A 21,641-nucleotide genomic window follows, 5' to 3' on the forward strand; every position below is an offset into this window, starting at 1 on the left:
CCCTTAAATCTATTTCTCACTTCCACTGTATAATCATAAGGGATTTGATTTAGGTCATACCTGAATGGTCTAGTGGTTTCCCCTACTTTCTTCAATTTACATCTAAATTTGGCAATAAGGAGTTCATGATCTGAGCCACAGTCAGCTCCTGGTCTTGTTTTTGCTGACTGTATAGAGCTTCTCCATCTTTGGCTGCAAAGAATATAATCAATCTGATTTCGGTGTTGACCATCTGTGATGTCCATGTACAGAGTCTTCTCTTGTGTGGCTGGAAGAAGGTGTTTGCTATGACCAGTGTGTTCTCTTGGCAAAACTCTATTAGCCTTTGCCCTGCTTCATTCCGTACTCCAAGGCCAAATTTGTCTGTTACTCCAGGTGTTTCTTGACTTCCTACTTTTGCATTCCAGTCCCCTATAATGAAAAGAACATCTTTTTTGGGTGTTAGTTCTAAAAGGTCTTGTAAGTCTTCATAGAACCGTTCAACTTCAGCTTCTTCAGCGTTACTGGTAGGGGCATAGACTTGGATTACTGTGATATTGAATGGTTTGCCTTGGAAACGAACAGAGATCATTCTGTCATTTTTGAGATTGCATCCAAGTACTGCATTTTGGACTCTTTTGTTGACCATGATGGCTACTCCATTTCTTCTGAGGGATTCCTACCCACAGTAGTAGATATAATGGTCATCTGAGTTAAATTCACCCATTCCAGTCCATTTTAGTTCACTGATTCCTAGAATGTCTACATTCACTCTTGCCATCTCTTGTTTGACCACTTCCAATTTGCCTTGATTCATGGACCTGACATTCCAGGTTCCTATGCAATATTGCTCTTTACAGCATCAGACCTTGCTTCTATCACCAGTCACATCCACAGCTGGGTATTGTTTTTGCTTTGGCTCCATCCCTTCTTTCTTTCTGGAGTTATTTCTCCACTGATCTCCAGTAGCATATTGGGCACCTACTGACCTGGGGATTTCCTCCTTCAGTATCCTATCATTTTGCCTTTTCATACTGTTCGTGGGGTTCTTAAGGCAAGAATACTGAAGTGGTTTGCCATTCCCTTCTCCAGTGGACCACATTCTGTCAGATCTCTCCATCATGACTCGCCCATCTTGGGTTGCCCCACGGGCATGGCTTAGTTTCATAGACATGAAAGGACAAATACAATTCCAGTTATGCGAGGTACTCAGAGTAGTCAACTCTGTAGAGATAGAAAATAGTATGTTGGTTGCCAGGGACTAGGGCAGGAGGGAAGAGGGAGTTAATGTTTAATGGATATTTTTAATGTTTAATGTTTAACAGACTTCCTGACTGGGATGATAAAAAACCATTCTGCAGATGGGAGGTGGGAATGGTTGCACTACAACATGAATGAACTTTACACCTTCGAAATGTTCACTTAAAAATGGCTAAAATGGGAAAGCTGATGTTTTGCATATTTTACCACCATTAAAAAAAAAAGTATATTTTGCAATTAGAATATTATGCAATCAGCTTTAGGCTTAGTTTAGATGAATCATTCATAAAACAAGAGTATAGTAACTCACTTTATCTATTAAGGAATAGAGAAACAGTGATGCCTAGCCTGCAATATTAAAGAGATTTTAAGTCATTATGTTGCAGAAAAGCACTGAATGTCTTTCTTGGTCTGCAGAAATATTCTTTTATGCTAATATTTCAAGGAAATATTAAAATAGGGAGATCATCCTGGATTATAGGATGGAGACCATGGAATCAGAAGAAGAGCTCCTGTCCTCTCTCCCCCTGGTTCTCACAGGGGACAGAGAAGGGTAAAAGTGGAAGTCAGAGTGACGTAATGGGAGAAAAACTTGACCGCTGTTGCTAGTTAAAGTAATCAACATTAATATCTAATTAAAAACTTAATATAAGGAAAATTAAAAGATATAACCTTTGGACCTCTAGACTTTCCAGAGTCTAGACATATGAAAAAAAAGAGGTTTCTGATCTTCCAACATTTGTGTTGAGCAATCTCAGCCTCCCACCTGGGCAGCTGAGTCATTGATTACGGACAGGGTGGTTTCCTTAGAGAGAAATGAGTACAATTTCGCCAGCTCTGCCCACTTTACAATCAGATAGGCTAAAAACTTGGAGACTCACCATGATTTAATTGATGTTTCACAATGAACTTACCCTCACCAGAAGAGGAGGAAGTATCTTCATTTCCATTTTACCAGGTGTTATGGGTTGAGTGGTGCCCCAAAGGGATATGCCAATGACCACCGGGACATACTGTCTTTGCAGGTGTAGTCAAGTTAGGGTGAGGTCATAAGGTCTAAAATGACTGGTATCTGGGAAGAAAAGTCTAAAATGACTGGTATCCTGGTAAGAAAAGGAGAAACATACAGACACAGATTTATAAGGAGAAGGGGAAGTGAAGATATACTGGGAGAACGCCATGTGACTCCACAGGCAGGACTAGAGTGAAGTTTCTACCAGCCGAGGAGCATCAAGGTTTGCTGGCCTCTACCAGAAATAAAAAGAAAGCCCTAATCAGATTTTCCCCTGGAGCCTTCCATAGGAACCCCGCCCTGCTGACCCCTTGATTTCAGACTTCTGACCTCCAGAACTGAGAGACAACACATTTCTGTTCTTTCAAGTCACCCAGTTTGTAGGGCTTTGTTACAGCTGCCTTAGGGCTGCCCTGGTGGCTCAGACAGTAAAAAAATCTGCCTGCAGTGCAGGAGACCCAGATTCGATCCCTGGATCAGGAAGATCCCCTCGAGAAGGGAATGGCAAACCAGTCCAGCCTTCTTGCCTTGAGAATTCCATGGACAGAGGAGCCTGGTGGGCTACAGTCAGTGGAGTTACAAAGAGTTGGATACGACTGAGTGACAAACACACACACTAGGAAAGGAACACACCAGACATTCTCTTACATGCCAAGCAATCAGTGCCTCTCCTACAAGTCACCTTGTTTTGTTAACATTCTGCCTCGTAATTTCTTCTTAGAGGAGAAATAAGATGGCGATGATAATTCCATCATCAGATGATAATTTTTTTATTGTGTAGAAAAGCAATAATGAATCTCTACTGGAAGCAAATACAGTATCACTAAATGCTAAGGAATGTTGCTCTGGAACATAACTTTTTTCTATTAAAAACTGTTTCTGACTAATATCACCACAGGGTTTTTGTCTTCTTGTCTAGAATGGATGCCATATCGTTTGTGGCTAAGCTGTTTCATAAAAAGGCATTGTTTTCAAAAGATAACATAATACAGAGGTTGAGGAATTGCTGTCATTTGTCATCAACGGGCCCCAACCCATAACCAGAAAGTACTGTTTGGCTATTGGCTTGAGTGAGAAAAGAAGCACTGAGGAAATCGCCCAGTCTCAGAAGTCATGTTTTGATAGAGGCAGAGCCAGTCTCACTTGATGAATCACGTTCCGGAACAATCCCCAGCTTTGTGAGCGGTGTGTTGTCGTTTCAGCTTTTCCCCTGAGAGCTCTTTATAGAAGTCTCTCCACTTACATGCTCATTGGGTTAAATAACACGAAGTCCATGAAATCCCAAAGTCTTTTCCCAAACGAATGAGACAAAGTACAGACTGGAATATGCTGGGAGAAGGAGGGATGTCATTTCTGATTCCCGCTCTGTAATATCCCCACATCTGGACCCGGTCACTTCTACCACCTCCAAACTTTATGCCATCATTTCCTCCTCCTCCTCCCCCAGTTTTCTTCCCCGAAGAGTCGAGTCTTTGGTTAGCTCTCCTCTGGGTGGCTGCAATGGTTCTTTTTAGATTATAGTTGATTTACAATGTTGTGTTACTTTCAAGTGTACAGCAAAGTGATTCATATACGTGTATGTGACACACACACATATCCTTTTAAGATTCTCATTCCATATATAATATTACAGAATATTGAGTATAGTTCCCAGGGCTATGGCTTCCCATAGCAGAGTCATTACTTTGCCAACAAAGGTCCATCTAGTCAAAGGTATTTTTCCAGTAGTCATGTATGGATGTGAGAGTTGGACTATAAAGGAAACTGAGTGCCAAAGAATTGATACTTTTGAACTGTGGTGTTGGAGAAGACTCTTGAGAGTCCCTTGGACTGCAAGGAGATCCAACCAGTCAATACTAAAGGAAATCAGTCCTGAATATTCATTGGAAGGACTGATGCTGAACCTGAAACTCCAATACTTTGGCCATCTGATGGGAAGAGCTGACTCATTGGAAAAGACCCTGGTACTGTGAAAGATTGAAGGCAGGAGGAGAAGGGGATTACAGAGGATGAGATGGCTGGATGGTATCACTGACTCAATGAACACGAGTTTGAGTAAGCTCCAGGAGTTGGTGATAGACAGGGAAGCCTGGTGTGCCTGTGTCCACGGGATACAAAGAGTTGAACATGACTGAGTGAGTGAATTGAACTGAACTGATGGTGGTTCAGTGGTAAAGAATAGGTCTGCCAAGCAGACCAAACAGGAGATGTGGGTTGGATCCCTGGATCTGGAAGATGCCCTGGAGAAGGAAATGGCAACCCACTCTAGTATTCTTGCCTGAAGAATTCCATGGACACAGGACCCTGAAGGGCTACAGTTCATGGGGTCACAAAAGAGCCAGACATGACTGAGCAACTAAACAACAACAACAAGGGAATATGAGGAGAGAGCCTTTCTTGAGTCCAGTGGTTCTCAGACCTCAACAAGTGTCGGCACCACCACCTGGAGTGCTTCTTGAAAGCGAGTGCTGGTCCCACCTCCAGAGTTTCTGATTCAGTGCATCTGAAGTAGGGCCCGAGAGTTTTTATTTCTAACAAATCTTCTGGGGATGTGGATGATGGGGATCTAGGGCTACACTTTAAGGACCTTGCTTCCACTCATTCATGGTGCTTTAGGCACTGTTGTACAAGCTCTTCATTTTTCCTTCAGGGCAGAGATTTTTTTTTTATTAAAATATTTTTGGTACAATATATACAACATTCAGGGCTTTTCTGGTGGCTCAGATGATAAAGAATCGGCCTGCAATGCGGGAGACCTGGATTCCATCTGGGGTCAGGAAGATCCCCTGGAAGAGGGCATGGCAACCCACTCCAGTCTTCTTGCCTGGAGAATCCCCATGGAAGAGGAGCCCGGTGGGCAACAGTCCATGGGGTCATGCAGAGTCAGACACGACTGAGTGACTAAGCACAGCACAGCACACAACATTAAATGTTCCATCTTTGCTTTTTTTCAGGGTACTGTTAACAGTATAAGTCCATTCTCTCTGTTGTGTAACCATCACCACTATCTACCACAATCCAGAACTCTTTTGGTCTTGCAAAACTGGAACTCTGCACACATTAGATAATAACTCTCCTTTTCCCCTCCCCCAGCCACAGTGAACAATCAGTTTATTTTCTATCTTTATGAATTTGGCTACATTAGATCTCATACATGTGATTTATACAAGGTTTATCTTTTTGTGACTGGATGTTTTTCCACTTAGCAGATGTCTTCAAAATTCATTGATGCTTCACCATGGGTCAGAATTTCCCTCTTTTTTAGGGTTGAATAATATTGTAGTGTCTCTACTATATTGTTTATCCATTCATCTGTCCATGGACACTTGGGTTGCTCCCATCTCTTGGCTATGGTGAAAAATAGTACTGTGAATATAAATGTGCAAATATCTCTTTGAGACCTTGCTTTCAATTCTTGTATGTAGTGGAATGGCTAGAGCAATGGAGTTTCTTATCAAGTGACTCATCCTGTGGATTATATGGGATAATGTAGATAAAGAATCAACATAGTGATCACACACAGAAATATAAACTTCTGCATCACACAGTCCTCTGGTCATTAGATCTATATAAACTAAATATCCTTTGATGGTGTTAAAGTTATTTGTGAATATGGACTGTGTATAGGTGAGGTCAGTTAGGTTTAAAAGCATTCTGAATTTTTTCCTCTAACTTCACACTTGAACTGAGATAAGATTTTGGTGCAGACATAGGCACACCCTATTGTTTTTGTTTTTTTAGCCATAAGGTTCTTCTTTAAAAAAAAACAAAACTTTTTATTTTGTGTTGGAGTATAGCTGATTAACAATGTTATAACAATTTCAGGTGGGCAGCAAAGGGACTCAGTGCGTACATGTCCATCCCAAACTTTCTAACTATCCCTTCCCCCACTCCTCTCCATCCTTCCTCCTGGCACCCACAAGTTCATTCTCTAAATCTGTGAGTCTGTTTATCTTTTGGCCACAACACGTGGCATGTGGGATCTTAGTTTCCCAACCAGGGGTTGAACATTTCCCTGGTAGTGGAAGTGCAGAGCTGTAACCAGTGTATCACCAGGGAAGTCCCAAGCACGTCCTATTTTAAGCCTTTAGTGTGAATACTTGATATAACACTTGTTAAATAAGTACTTAATAGAAATGCTTGATGACAGGTTGTTTGTGTGAATCATTAGAAATGGTGTTGCCTCACTCAATGCCGGGAAGTCTCTTTCCTGGAAAGTTCTCTTTCACCTCATTTCACTTACCCTGCAAATACACTTGCAGAATGTTACTAAAGCAGAAGGATTCAAGGACAGGGATAATTAGATTCACCACCAGCACTGGAAGTAAAGACTCGTATGTGTGTCTTGGGAAAATATGTTCTCTAAAGTAAGGATGTTCCCAGTGCGGTTTGCAGACTGACCAATCCATCCACTCTTGATCACCAGTCATGAAGTGAGGCATGAGCACACAGCAGAATGGAAATCCAGGCAAAGCAACCATGTCACTACACAACACACTGCCTAGGTCAGCTGACTTTTGTTTTTTTTTTTTTGCAGTAAGAGTTTCTCAAGGGAGAGTGTATAGATTAGATTCTGGCGCAAGCTCCCTCAATTGCACTGTCCCAGGTCACACTGAGTTTGTTGAGACAGTAGAAGCTATGTCCTCTGTGGGGTCTTTCCTGTCTCAGATGGAATAAGGGACCAGGCATACTTGTCTAGTATAGCACTTATTGCACTGTATTGCAATGGTCTTCTTGTAAATGTAACATTTATTTAGTGTCTATTTTTTAAGTATAAAAATACATGTGCTGTGCCGAGTGCTCAGTTGTGTCTGACTCTTTGCGACCCCATAGACTGTAGCCATCCAGGCTCCGCTGTCCATGGGATTTTTCAGGCAAGGATGATGGCATGGATTACCATTTCCTTCTCCAGAGGATCTTCCTGATCCAGGGATCAAACCTGCATCTGCTGCACTGCAAGCAGACTTGTTACCTGCTGAGCCATTGGGGAAGCCCCCATAAAAATATATAGTATGAGCTAGCGATTCATGGGGTCGAAAAGAGTCGGACACGACTGAGCGACTGAACCATGAAAAAGAACGACATTCTGATCTGTATTAAAACATGGATGAATCTTGAAGACTTTCAGCTAAGTGAAACAAGCCATTCACAAAAAGACAAATACTGTATGAGTCCACTTACAGAAGGCTCCTAGGACAGTCAGAATCATAATGTAGGAAGTGGGTTTGAGGTTACCAGGGCCTGTGGCAAGAGAAAGTAGGGAATTACTGCTTCACGGTTAGAGGGTTCCTGTTTGGGATGATGAAGCAGTTTTTAGAAGACTGGTGGTGGGTTTACAACACTGTGAATGTACTTAATGTCATTGAACTGGAGCCTTAAAAAGAGCTAGGATAGTAAATTTTATATTATTATATCTTATCACACAAAAAAAGTAGAAATAGTAAAAACTAGTACATGCTGGTTGAAAAGAATTGAAATAATATAGATATATATAAGGCAAAATGTGCACGAGAGGCCTGAGATAGCCAATCCTTTGCCCAGTCTCTAAAACTGCAGGAAAACATCCCAGATTTGGGAACCGCTCAAAACAGGCATGGAGGTTGGTTCGAAGGGGCCAACACTAAGTGACTCCTAGCATCAGGCCAGTCGAGGACACACTGCTCTCAGAGAAAATCTACAGGAGAAAGATGAAATACCACCATGGCTGGCAAGATCTAGTGCTTTAAAGTATATCCTCAAATCCTGGCAATGATTGTCTAAGAATATATTGACTGAGCACACAGTTTAAGAAAGTGCACTCACCCATGCATTGCCAGACCCGCAACACACCCTGACGCACACAGCTGCGATCTTTGCTCCTTGGCAAAGTCCTCGTGGAGTCAGCAGGTTCACTGTCCCTTCCCCAGCAAACCCCTCCCTCTCTTCACTCATCTCCCAGCATTCCCCACACCTGTCCCTGTTTGTTTAAACCCCAGCCTGGGAAGTATGGACACCCTTCAGGATCAGTCTCACCACCATGTTTCTTCTGACTCCAGTCTTGGTAGCCGTCATCTGCATTTTGATGGTGTGGATCTTTAAAAATGCTGATGGAAGCACTGAGAGAAGGAAGGGGGAGCCTGGGGCTGAGGCTCGTCCCTGGGTGGATGAAGACTTGAAAGACAGCACCGATGTCCACCAGGAGGAAGCAGGTAAAGACACTGGCTCTGCTGCTCGGTTCCCACCTTCTGTATTTTTACGATGAGGGCAAGTGGCTGGGGGGACTCATGGAGAGAAATAAGTGCAGGCAGGTCAGTTTCATCATCAACTTCTATCATGCAAACAAATTAGTGTGTGACAGAGACATCATTTATCTTGGGTGTCAGCTTGTCATTTACTGTGACCAAGTAAAAAGCTGGATCATCAGTAAAAAACTGTTGAAGGGCTGGCTTTCCCCAGCTCCTGTCCTGACTGGCTGCTAAAATCTTTCTGCAGGGGGCACATCACAGGCTGGTGCGGCCATGAGTTAAGTAGTCAGGTTTTGATCAAAATTTTGAAATAAAAAAGGGCAGCTGTGTAGGAGCTCACTACTACTCATTATAGCAGCCCTGTGGGTTACAGACAAGAGTGGCTGTGGCCCTCAAAGCCGAGTGTCTGATTCAGTAGACAAGGCAATGAATGGACAACTGAAAGAGAGTAAAAAAAGAGACAGGTGGAACTGATTATAAGGTGTTTTGAGAAGGCTCAGGATCTTGGCAAGGCAGTTACAGAAGGCTGAACCAGGCCTGGTGGATTACTAGGATATGAATAGTAAGGGTGAGGAGGTTAAGAGGAACAGAAGGAGCCTGAATACAGAACCGCTAGGAAAGATGCTAAGAAGATGGAAGGACTATGCTGACCAGGGAAGGGGCAAAGATGAAGTTGAGGATGGGTGGGGGCATGGTTGACCTGAGAAAGACAAGGTGATGAAGGAGGCAGGCAGGCAGGGAGAGGTTTTTGGGAGCTCTGAGTGATCTGTGTTTGGGGTGGGTCTGAGGAGGTTCTGTGGGCTGGATTTGACTTGGAAGAGGCTCAGTGACTCTCAGCTGGGGTACTAATGGCCCCAGTTCAGTTCAGTCGCTCAGTCGTGTCTGACTCTTTGTGACCCCATGGACTGCAGCATGCCAGGCCTCCCTGTCCATCACCTACTCCCAGAGTTTACTCAAACTCATGTCCCTTGAGTCGGTGATGCCATCCAACCATCTCATCCTCTGTTGTCCCCTTCTCCTCCTGCCTTCAATCTTTCCCAGCATCTGAGTCTTTTCAAATGAGTCAGTTCTTCGCATCAGGTGGCCAAAGTATTGGCATTTCAGCTTCAACATCAATCCTTCCAATGAATATTCAGGACTGATTTCCTTTAGGATGGACTGGTTGGATCTCCTTGCTGTCCAAGGGACTCTCAAGAGTCTTCTCCAACACCACAGTTCAAAAGCATCAATTCTTTGGTGTACAGCTTTCTTTAAAATCAACTCTGACATCAATACATGACTACTGGAAAAACCAAAGCTTTGACTAGATGGACCTTTGTTGGCAAAGTAAAGTTTCTGCTTTTTAATATGCTGTCTAGGTTGGTCATAACTTTTCTTCCAAGGAGCAAGTATCTTTTCATTTCATGGCTGCAGTTACCATCTGCAGTGATTTTCGGAGCCCCCCCCCCCCCCACCAAAAAAAAATAAAGCTCCACCTTCCCTCCAAAAGAGGCCACCTGGAAGTATATGTGTGCATGTGTGTGGAAGGGTGTGTGTGTGTTCTGAGTTGTCCTAACCTTAGGATTTGGGAGTAGGGTACACAGCTGGCACTCCATGCTGGAAGCCATGTATCACTGGCTATGCCATGTACACTGAATATACCACACAGGGTCCAAGCCCAGGCAGCCTCCTAGCCGGGCTGTCTCTTACTCTCCTCCCTGGATGCCAACTATGCCAGCGGAGAAGCACTTCCATGAATGAGGGGAGATCCACTCTGAAGCTGGGTAAGGATCTGCTCCGGTAACAATGGGCGGGGCAGTGGGGATAGCACAATGCAAGAGAAGAGGTGGATCCAAGGGACAGACAAGGAAGAACAATGGGCTCTGGCAATAAGTTAGATGTTGGGAGAGGAAGAAGAAGGCAACAATTTGCAGACTGGAAGAATCAGAACAACACTGTCATACGCAGGTGAGGGGAGGGGACCCGGTTTAAAAGGGATGCTGTTGAGTGTAGTGCAGGGCGTCTTGGGCTTGAATGAACAGTGGCACATTGAAGCAGAAAGATAGGGAGCTTTCTAGGTGAGAGATCCAGGCCACAGACACTGACTGGAGAGTCACCAGCTTAAGGTGATGCTTGGAACTTGGGAAACAAATGAACTCACTAGGTGTATTGCTAAAGAGAAGGCTGAGGAGAGAACCTGGTGGGGAGCACATTCAGATGAGAGGAACTGCCTGGGAGGAATGGACTTGGAAGAACAGGTGTAGGGAATAAGGGCAGGTTAGTAACAAGCCCTTCCAGGTATTTTCTATATCCAAGGTCATTTTTACGTAGGGTGAATCATAACAATACAGGGAGCAGGCACTATTACCATCCCTATATTACAGATAAGGAAGCTGAGCTCAGATCATCTAAATCATCTGTCCAAGCAGCTAGTGGTGGAGCCAGGACCCAGCGGGGGCTGGTTCCTGAGTTCCAGGTCTACAAAGAAGGCTTTTCCAGGCTTTTCCAAAGAATGACCCATAACAGAGAGGGCAGGAGATGGCCCACAGAGTTAAACATTTCCTGAGAGATCAGAAGTAGTGTGTGCATTGAGAAAAGCCCACTGGCTTTGAAGACCCAAGGGCTGAAGGGATACAGAGGGATCGATGTGGCTGGTGGGGAACCAGGGACCTGGGATCAGGGACCTGTGCCTGATGGTTGGGACCAGATACGAGAGCTATGTGGCCCCGTTCTGCTTCTCTGCCTGTTGATTCACTTCTCATTCTCTATTCTTTACAAGGAGGAATAAAGTGAACATGTAGCATCCCCTCCCCAGCAACCATGAGCAAATTTTCCCCGAGTGTAGAGTTCACAGTCTCTTGTTGGGATTTTCCTTGTCTACATAAGAGATACTTACTGAGGTCACACGGGCACACAGGTGGTAGGTAGGGCTAATGTTTAAACTCTGGCACCCAAGTCCCTGCTCTTAACCACTGGGTGGGTGGACACAGTCTAAGAGAGGATACACTGCCAGTACTGCGGCTCCGATGGAGGTATAATTGGAGAGGAGAAAGCTACCATTGCCAAGCAAACACGAGATGGCTTTGATAACAGCCAATAGAGACCAGGGGCAAGCCATTTTGAAAATTAACAGAGACAAAACAGTAAAATAAGTATTGTAGGCCATTCTAGTGTGAGTTGAGGGAAATATGAGCACCGATCCAACCTCTGCCAGCTCTGACTCACAAGATTCCTGTTCCACATTCACAGGTCGGGGAATCAGCCTGTGTGGGGTGGAGGGCGAGGGGAGGAGAGGTGGGGGCAGGACATACACAGGACATGCTGACTAGATGTCAGACACAGACTTTGTCTGGGGACCAGTCACACATGGTGTCTGATGAGGATTTTCTGTTCCCTCTTTATCTGTGGCAGAGGTCTGAGGAAGAGAAATGACCCATATTTAATCTCAAACAGGAAACTTCAGATTGTTTCCCCAAAATGAACTGAAAATACTGCACAAAAGTCCTCTAGTCAGTCCCAGATTCATGAAAGCTCATGGAACTGGAAATAGGAGAAAGACAGGAAACACATTGAGATGTGTCCATTTTAACATTAGTGGGGATTTTCTTTATTTGGCTTTGCCAGCCATCCAAAAGCTAGTATTCTAACTGAATTTTCATTGTCCCAGTCACTGCTAATACAGGCTTTGCCAAAATTTGTATCTAATGTGCTCAACACCTGAGAATAAAAATGTTCCTCAGACTTAGGAACAGATAGATTTTTATGTACCCATATGCAGCTGTTTCAAACCTGTTCATTGGATCAATGACAGCTCATTTCAGTAAAAGCTTAACAAGTCAGCCAATTAGAGATGGATTCATTCCAGTTCCAGCTCCTCTGCATGCCAACTAATCAACAACAGTCTCAACCAAGTAACACTGTTCCTACAGATGATATTAACCCTCTTACATGCCTGGAAGCCAACCAATGCCTGAACTCCATGTTTTCCAACCAAGTGGTGTGCAAGAACTAGCCTGAGGAGATCTTAGAGGTTCTGAAATTTTATGGGCCATTTGTTCACTTGCTAGTAGCTTGAAGTCAGGCCATGATGGGAGTGCTGACTCTATATTATAGCACTGGAAATTGGCCAGGGCTATAATTCAGTGCTCTTTTTCTCCCTACTCTCAGAGGGCTGGTTTGCCAGCACACCACTGACAAAAACGCTATATAAGAGCAGCACTCAAGACCTGCCTAGCTTTCCTCTGCTATAAGAAGCAAGGAATTCAGCTTCATCTTTGCATTTCATCATCTTTTGACACCCATGCATACTTCTGCATGACTAATTTTAAAAGGCTGGTTTACCAGGACTCCTGTAAGACATTATGGTCCTAGGACAAAGGAGAGGTAAATTTGAATTCAGATGAGAGAAGATTGGGGACAGGAAAGGATTTGATGGAGATGTCATCCTTGGGATCAAATCTGGGTGGGTACTGCTGGGGAGAGTAAAGGTCAGCACAGGACACTGGGGACCCCAGAAGAGGTGGAGGGGCTCAGAAAACAAGTTCTGTCCACTTCACCTGGGATAGCATTGCTCTATTCCAGATCTTTCCAGCTGAACACCCCCAGACTCCCCAACCCCCACCCACCCTTGTTGCTAGTGAGTCAGTTTACACTGCAACAAATGGCTGAGAGGCCCACACAGAAAGGAAAGCGATGGCTGAGGAAGTGGGAAGGAAAAGTTCTCTGCGCCAATGTTGAGCCCCAGAGTTGTTCCCATTGTCAACTGCAAGAGCTGTGTCACCCAGAGCCTAATTAACATGGTTGCTCAAGGCTCCTCCAAAATTGCAGGGAGGGAACAAGGATGATACAACACAAATTGGCCTTAGCGGTTTCATAGCCAGAAAACATTTGGCCCGTTTGCCAAGATTTGGAAGTGGAACTGCAAAAACACAAAAGCAGTTCACATAGATGCAGCCAGAAAAATGCCTCCAAGTTAAACATTAAAGGATAGACATGACCTAGAATTACTTGGCCATTAAACCTAATTAGGGAGCAATTTGGCTCCTTGGCATTCAAGCCACGATACAAGGCAAGTTGGTTTTGGTGTCAATAGCAAACTCCATGTGTGATAGCACAGGACTTCTGTTAAACGCAGACCACAGTGGTGTGCATTTATTTTTGAATATGTGGGCTCTACCACTTAAATGAATCTGCCAGAGTGGTTTGGCTGGTCTGGGCTGATGGCAGAAAAGCCACAGAACAGAGGCTCTTCCCTCTCCTTTGGTAAGCCCACATTCCCTGGAGGGGATGGTTAGGAGTTCAAGAGGAAGGAGAGAGCCGTGCCTTTTGTATCGGTTCACTGCCCTGCAGTCCCTCAGAGCTTCTCTCCATCTGGCTCAGCTGACCCCTTTCCCCAGGTCGAGTGTAGACTTTGTGTCCTGGGAGAGGCTCCAGGAACAGCAGCTCCCCCTCTGCTCTGCTTAGAAAGCCCTTCAGGACAATCCAACCCAGCGGTGGTTGGGGCCGAGTGTCTGCCCCCCTCAGAGACAAGGCTGCCCTGATAAGGCTTGAGAGGCAGCCCCTTCATTCTGCCAGAGTAGGAATGCCTACCCTGGACTTCAGTGGCTGCAGAAACTGCTGAGTCATGCCCCTCTACTGCCTTTAGTTTCTGCAAATGGTGGACGGACCTAAAGTTAAGGAGGCCTTTCATGCATTCTCTCATTTACCACTGACTGACTAAACAGGTTGCTGGACTTTGTGACACATGGGTGGGGAGTAGCATGGTGTCGAAAGTCTTTGCTGATGCATTTGATAAAGTTGACCTGATGACATCTGGGTTTGGTTCAGGGTGGAATGCTGGAAAGCTGGTAGGTGTTAGTGGCCACTCCCCCATCACATCTAGTGCCTTTTGATTTAGTAACTGGGCCATCTCATTAAATGTGTACCATGTGGGCTCCCACTGCCCCTGGCTAGTGAAGTGTAAGAAGTTGCTCATTACTAGCAATGAGCTACCATGATCCCTACTAGTACTGTAGGTGAGTTCTCAGTCTCCCCCAAATCCCCTGTTCTCCCTCTTGCCTTCTTCTCCCAATCCTCACATATCCAGGAGTGAAATGTGTGGGTGCTCCCAGGGGCAGAGGACTCTCTCCTACCTGAATTCCACCTGGAATGCCCCAGATCCTCAGGGCCAGGCCCTGGATCTTCTTGCTCTCTTCCCTCTGTTTCGATTGTCATTCTTATCTTTATCTGAGGGCTCCCTAAGTGACATCTCACCTCCTGGACATTGACTGCAGTCCCCCCTAATCCTGAGGGGAAACCATCCAAGACCCCAAGTGGATACCTGAAACCACAGATAGTACTGAACCCTACATATCCTAAGCTTTTCCTATACATACATGCTTATGGTAAAGTTTAAATTAGACACAGTAAGAGAATATCTGAATTGCCAGCATCATTACTCATGTGCTTTGAGGTCATTATTAAGTAAAATCAGGGTTACCTGAGGACAAGCAATACCTCATCAGTTGACCTGATAACTGTGCTGTGCTTAGTCGCTCAGTAGTGTCCATCTCTTTGCAACTCCACGGACTGGGGTGCACCAGGCTCCTCTCTCAGGGGCCCACCAGGCTCCTCTTTCAGGGGTCCATCAGGCTCCTCTGTCCATGGGGATCCTCCAGGCAAGAATGCTGGAGGGGGTTTTCACACCTTCCTCCAGGGGATCTTCCCAACCTAGGAATCAAACTCAGGTCTCCCGCACTGCAGGTAGATTCTTTACCATTTGAGCCACCAAGCCCTAAAAGGCTACTAAGTGTCTAATTAGGTGGATACGTGGACAAAAGGATGATTCATGTAGGTAGGGGGACGGAGCAGAACAGACATGAAATTTCATCATCTTGCTCAGAATGGTGCATAATTTAAAACTTCAGTTCAGTTCAGTCGCTCAGTCGTCTCCGACTCTTTGCGACCCCATGGACTACAGCATGCCAGGCTTCCCTGTCCAACACCAACTCCCAGAGATTACTCAAACTCATGTCCATCGAGTTGGTGATGCCATCCAACCATCTCATTCTCTGTCATCCCCTTCTCCTCCCGCCTTCAATCTTTCCCAGCATCAAGGTCTTTTCCAATGAGTCAATTCTTTGCATCAGGTGGCCAAAGTATTGGAGTTTCAGGGTCAGCATCAGTCCTTGCAATGAATATTCAGGACTGATTTCCTTTAGGATGGACTGGGTGGATCTCCTTGCAGTCCAAAGGACTCTCAAGAGTCTTCTCCAACACCACAGTTCAAAAGCATAAATTCTTTGACATTCAGCCTTCTTTATAGTTCAACTCTCACATCCATACATGACTACTGGTATAAATTGCTTATTTCTTGAATTTTCCACTTAATATATTCAGAACACAGTTGACCCTGGGTAACTGAAACCTGCCTCAGAAAGCAAAACCTCTGTACTTGGGGGGCAGGAAGGGAGGAACACTGATGTAGGAGTTAAGAAACCTAAGCTATAGTTCTGGCTCCATGAAGGATTACTGCATGTTTAGGACAAATTAACTATATCCATTCATTCCATCTCCTACTTTTGCCCCACCTTCCCCAGATGGTTCATCTCTCATCCTTCTGTCTCACTTAAGAGACTGTGAAATGTCTTAACAGTTGTGTTCAGTTGATCTACCCTTGGGTTTTTTTTCACAATTCATTTCTATGGCTTTCTTATTAAAACAAAACACACACACAAATCCCTTAATTGTGAAACGTAAGGTAGCGGTTGGTTTAGTCACTAAGTCATGTTGAACTCTTTGCAACCTCATGGACACAGGGATCGAACCTGCATCTGCTGCATTGCAGGTGGATTCTTTATACTGAGCCACCAGAGAAGTCTGTGATATGTAATATGCTGGCTGGGAAAGCGTATAAAACATAGATGAATGGCTTAACAAATAATTTGAAAGCAAAAATCCATATAATTATCACTTAGACCAAGAAGTATAAATTTCCAGTACTCCATAAATCCATATATTCCTAGTCACACCTCTTCCTCCCACAGACATAACTACTATTTTTAATTTTATGGGAATTACTTCTGTGCTTTTCTTTATAGATGTATCACCTCAATATGCATTCCTAAACACTTTCATGCATTGGAGAAGGAAATGGCAACCCACTCCAGTGTTCTTGCTTGGAGAATCCCAGGGACAGAGGAGCCTAGTGGGCTGCCATCTATGGGGTCACACGGAGTCGGACACAACTGAAGCGACTTAGCAGCAGCAGCAGCAGCAAACAGTAGAGTTCTATTGCATATATTCTTTTGACTTTGCTCTTTAGCTTAACATTTTATTTGTAAAATTCATTCAGGTTAGGCATGTGACTGCAGTTCATTCATTTTTGCTGCTGTATAGTATTCTGTTTCATGAGTATATCATTATTTATTTTACTGTTGATGAAGATCTGGGCTATTTCCAGTTCAGGATTATGATCAACTATGCCTCTAATAACATTTTAATACTTATTTCTAGGATACACATGCATGACTGTCTCTGAGGTATGCATGCGATTGCTGAGTTAGAGTGTGATGGGCATGGAAATGTATCATCTGGATCACCCTTCAAGGAAAGACTTGTTGCTCCTTCTGTTGGGAGTGTTGTAAACAAAGAGCCTTCAACTGTCTGCATATTCCAGGGTTTACCTTTGCTTTGCCCAAGATTCTGCCTTTCCCAGGGTGGTTTATATGCAATGACTGACTGGCTTAGGAGTATAAAGGCCCAGTCATTTGGGCCTAGTTGGGGACAACTCTGATGGGCTATTTTTCTTCCAAAGAAGCCCTATTGTTGGCTAAGCCATCATACAAGGCTTACACTGAAATATGATGTCTTCTGTCCAATCGTGTTTCTTCCCTCTCCTTTCCACAAGTTTTGTTCCCAAAGGTACTTCCTGTAAACATCCTACACACTAGTCTCAGTTTGAAGCTGCTTCATGATCTGATAACTCCAATATCTCAAGTCTTTGTAGGTCTATTTCTGATGCCTGCAGTTTCTAGTTATTATTCATGACTTCTTATTTTCTTGAACACACTGTTATTTTTTATTGTACACTGGTTATTCTTTTGGAAAATTACTCATAATTTTTTTTGAGGCCTAAGATATAGTTAGGGCTTCCCAGGTGATATAGTTAGGCTTTCCTCAGTGGTAAAGAATCCACCTGCCAAGCAGGAGACAGTGGTTCTAATCCTGGATCAGGAAGATCCCTTAGAGAAAGAAATGGCAACCCACTTCATGGCCTGCAAAATCCCATGGACAGAGGAGCCTGATGGGCTACAGTTCATGGGGTCCCAAAAGAGTCGGACAAGACTTAGCAACTAACCAACAACAACAAGATATTTTTACTTACTCCAGGGAATAGTCACATTTGCACCTACAAGTTGAGCAACATTATAACACTGGGACAACTTTAATATGAGGTCAAGTCCTATGGTTCCTTGGATCACTCAAAGGATATTATCCTAGGCTCTAAGACACCAGGGCTGGATTAATTACATTTTAGTCTTACTGTTGGAACATAAACCTTCAAGCCCTGGATGGCCCTGGGGTTTTGACTTTTGTCACCATCTCTTTGTCTGAACTCAGCCTCATGGCTGTTTCTTGGCAACTGGAAAATATTCTCTGGACATTTGATTGCTGGTCTACCTCTACTGGTACTAACCTTCACCTAGATTTTTAACTATGATGTCCTATAGTCACAGATTGGTGGTGGTGGTTTAGTCGCTCAGTGGTGTCCACCTTTTGCAACACCATGGACCATAGCCCGCCAGGCTTCTCTGTCCATGGGATTTCCCAGGCAAGAATACTGGAGTGGGTTGCCATTTCTTTCTCCAGGGGATCTTCCCAACCTAAGGATTGAACCCAAGTCTCCTGCACTGCAGGTGGAATCTTTACCACTGAGCCACCAGGGAAATTACAGATTAGCTCATTAATATGTAGAAGAAAATGTTCTAAATTATATTTTACTAAGCATTTTACCTTTTTTTACTTTAGAGAGTTGGTTTAAATTATGTAAATAACCATTACTGGAAATGAGAACCCTTTAGTAAATGTCACAACAACCACAATATAATCATAACTCCAACATCAGTTAATCCTTGGCATCAAAATGGATTTGTATATACTCAAGAAAGAAAGTCACAACTGTTTTCTGTCACACAGCTGAAGACAGGGGATATAATATGTCTTATCAAGCAAATATTCATTGGATTTTGTGTTGTGAATGAGGAAAATATATGATAACATTATATTCAGTTTTCTAAAGATACAGTTTAGGTAGTACAGTAATAATTCAGGTAAGCCATGCACACGCACACAGATAAATTTTATGGTTTAAAACAATCTAAATCTGTTAGCTTAATGAAAGTAAGTGCTGAGCATTTTTGGGAATTTGATCATAGTGGATTCTGATTACCTGCTGCTATCTAAGTAGGAGTTGCCTTCTACTGGTTATGTGGCTTCTCTGTACCATCCCCACCAGGCTGAAAAATATCAGATCAAGTTTAGGAAAGACTTCAGCCTTTGTATAAAAGAACTATCTACTCATTAGATTCCACTGATATTTTCACTGTCTATTTCTTTGGGAGCCTTCTTGGTGAAGCCTTGTCTATCTGATTTAAAATTTCCCTGAAAAGTCCAACTCACATCAGTTTATTCTGATTTGATGTACTGAAGTCCACTTTCTGTACTGGTCTCTTTTTGGCATCTTCTGCCACCAAGATTCTAGTAGTTGGTGAGGCCCAACAATAACCAGAAGTCCAAGACTAATTCAAGTTAAACATATGTATACATGTAGAATATATATATATATATATATATATATATATATATGATAGAAGCAGGCAGGTGTAAAGATAAATTTAGTGTAGGTAAGCGGAACAGATTTTTTCCTTACAGATAATCACGATGGTGTGATCACTCACATTCACCTAGAGCCAGACATCCTGGAATGTGAAGTCAAGTGGGCCTTAGGAAGCATCACTATGAACAAAGCTAGTAGCGGTGATGGAATTCCAGTTGAGCTATTTCAAATCCTAAAAGATGATGCTGTGAAAGTGCTGCACTCAACATGTCAGCAAATTTGGAAAACTCAGCAATGGCCACAGGACTGGAAAAGGTCAGTTTTCATTCCAATCCTTAATAAAGGCAATACCAAAGAATGCTCAAACTACCACACAATTGCACTCACCTCACATGCTGGTAAAGTAATGCTCAAAATTCTCCAAGCCAGGCTTCAGCAATACGTGAACCTCAAACTTCCAGATGTTCAAGCTGGTTTTAGAAAAGGCAGAGGAACCAGAGATCAAATTGCCAACATCCACTGGATCATGGAAAAAGCAAGAGAGTTCCAGAAAAACATCTATTTCTGCTTTATTGACTATACCAAAGCCTTTGACTGTGTGGATCACAATCAACTGTGGAAAATTCTGAAAGAGATGGGAATACCAGACCACCTGACCTGCCTCTTGAGAAACCTATAGGCAGGTCAGGAAGCAACAGTTAGAACTGGACATGGAACAACAGACTGGTTCCAAATAGGAAAAGGAGTCTGTCAAGGCTATATATTATCTTGCTTATTTATAATCACCCTGCTTATTTAACTTCTATGCAGAGTACATCATGAGAAACGCTGGTCTGGAAGAAGCACAAACTGGAATCAAGATTGCCGGGAGAAATATCAATAACCTCAGACATGCAGATGACACCACCCTTATGGCAGAAAGTGAAGAGGAACTCAAAAGCCTCTTGATGAAAGTGAAAGAGGAGAGTGAAAAAGTTGGCCTAAAGCTCAACATTCAGAAAACGAAGATCATGGCATCCAGTCCCATCACTTCATGGCAAATAGATGGGGAAACAGTGGAAACAGTGGCTGACTATTTTTCTGGGCTCCAAAATCACTGTAGATGGTAATTGCAGCCATGAAATTAAAAGACACTTACTCCTTGGAAGGAAAGTTATGACCAACCTAGACAGCATATTAAAAAGCAGAGACATTACTTTGCCAACAAAAGTCCATCTAGTCAAATCTTTGGTTTTTCCTGTGGTCATGTATGGATGTGAGAGTTGGACTGTGAAGAAAGCTGAGTGCCGAAGAATTGATGCTTTTGAGCTGTGGTGTTGGAGAAGACTCTTGAGAGTCCTTGGACTGCAAGGACATCCAACCAGTCCGTCCTAAAGGAGATCAGTCCTGGGTGTTCCTTGGAAGGACTGATGCTAAAGCTGAAACTCCAATACTTTGGCCACCTCATGTGAAGAGTTGACTCATTGGAAAAGATTCTGATGCTGGGAGGGATTGGGGGCAGGAGGAGAAGGGGACGACAGAGGATGAGATGGCTGGATGGCATCACTGACTCGATGGACATGAGTCTGAGTGAAGTCTGGGAGTTGGTGATGGACAGGGAGGCCTGGCGTGCTGTGATTCATGGGGTCGCAAAGAGTCAGACATGACAGAGCGCGACTGAACTGAACTGAACTGAATATTTTTGTGTCTTATTTAAGAAATTCTTCTTGTCTACAAAGTCATTAAGATAGTCTCTTACAGTCTTTTCTAAAAAGCTTCAAAAATTAGTCTTTCATAATTAAAGCTCTGGTGAGAACAGGCAATATTCATTCAGTTTCAATATCTGATGAAAGAGTTTAAATGTTTCACCATTAACTATGTAGCTGGTTCTGGGGTGTTTTGATTTTGTTTGTTCCCAATAGTTAGACTTATCAGGTTAAGAAAGTTCCTTTCTACTCCCAATTTACTAAGAGATGAATGCCTAATTATGTATATATATAAATTATATGAATATATATATATATATACACTCTACATTCAAAGCATTCCTATTTTTTATAATCTTTAATTTTTGAAGACTGTATCTTAGAATTTCTTTCAGTTGGCATCTTCGTAGTTCACATGTGAATCTTTGTAATTCAGACTGAAAATACTGTCTAGTTACGGTGAAAGGAATGAAGAAACACACATGTTCAGAGGTAGAACTGTGATATTTTGGATCTATAACGAACAATTTCAAGAATGTTGGAATGAAGCATCTGGGAATTCAGCAATAAGGTCTTCTGAACTCTTTTGTTTGAAAAGCCTACCAGGAACTTCACAGTGTTATTGACTGGAAAACCTTCTAAAATGAGGTGGTTGGGTCTGCCCTTGGTGAGGCTTCTAGTTCACC

The 21,641-nt window shown here is 43.3% G+C and overlaps 1 protein-coding gene across 3 annotated transcripts in view; it reads left to right on the plus strand.

The window, feature by feature from the left end:
- The window catches only part of IYD (iodotyrosine deiodinase), a 40,401-nt gene that overhangs the window by 2,367 nt on the left and 16,393 nt on the right, over positions 1–21,641 (plus strand). The window contains exon 1 of one of the 3 annotated variants that reach the window (XM_010840814.1): positions 8,181–8,439. The exons of 1 other annotated variant lie outside the window; for it this stretch is intronic. In XM_010840814.1, the coding sequence (XP_010839116.1) occupies positions 8,268–8,439 (172 nt within the window). In that variant the 5' untranslated portion in view covers positions 8,181–8,267. Of the gene's footprint in view, positions 1–8,180; positions 8,440–21,641 lie in introns of those variants that run through there. One more of the 3 variants, XM_010840815.1, reaches the window with a different exon arrangement.

Source organism: Bison bison, unplaced genomic scaffold, assembly GCF_000754665.1.
Source record: "Bison bison bison isolate TAMUID 2011002044 unplaced genomic scaffold, Bison_UMD1.0 scf7180017864148, whole genome shotgun sequence".
Lineage (NCBI taxonomy): Eukaryota > Metazoa > Chordata > Mammalia > Artiodactyla > Bovidae > Bison > Bison bison.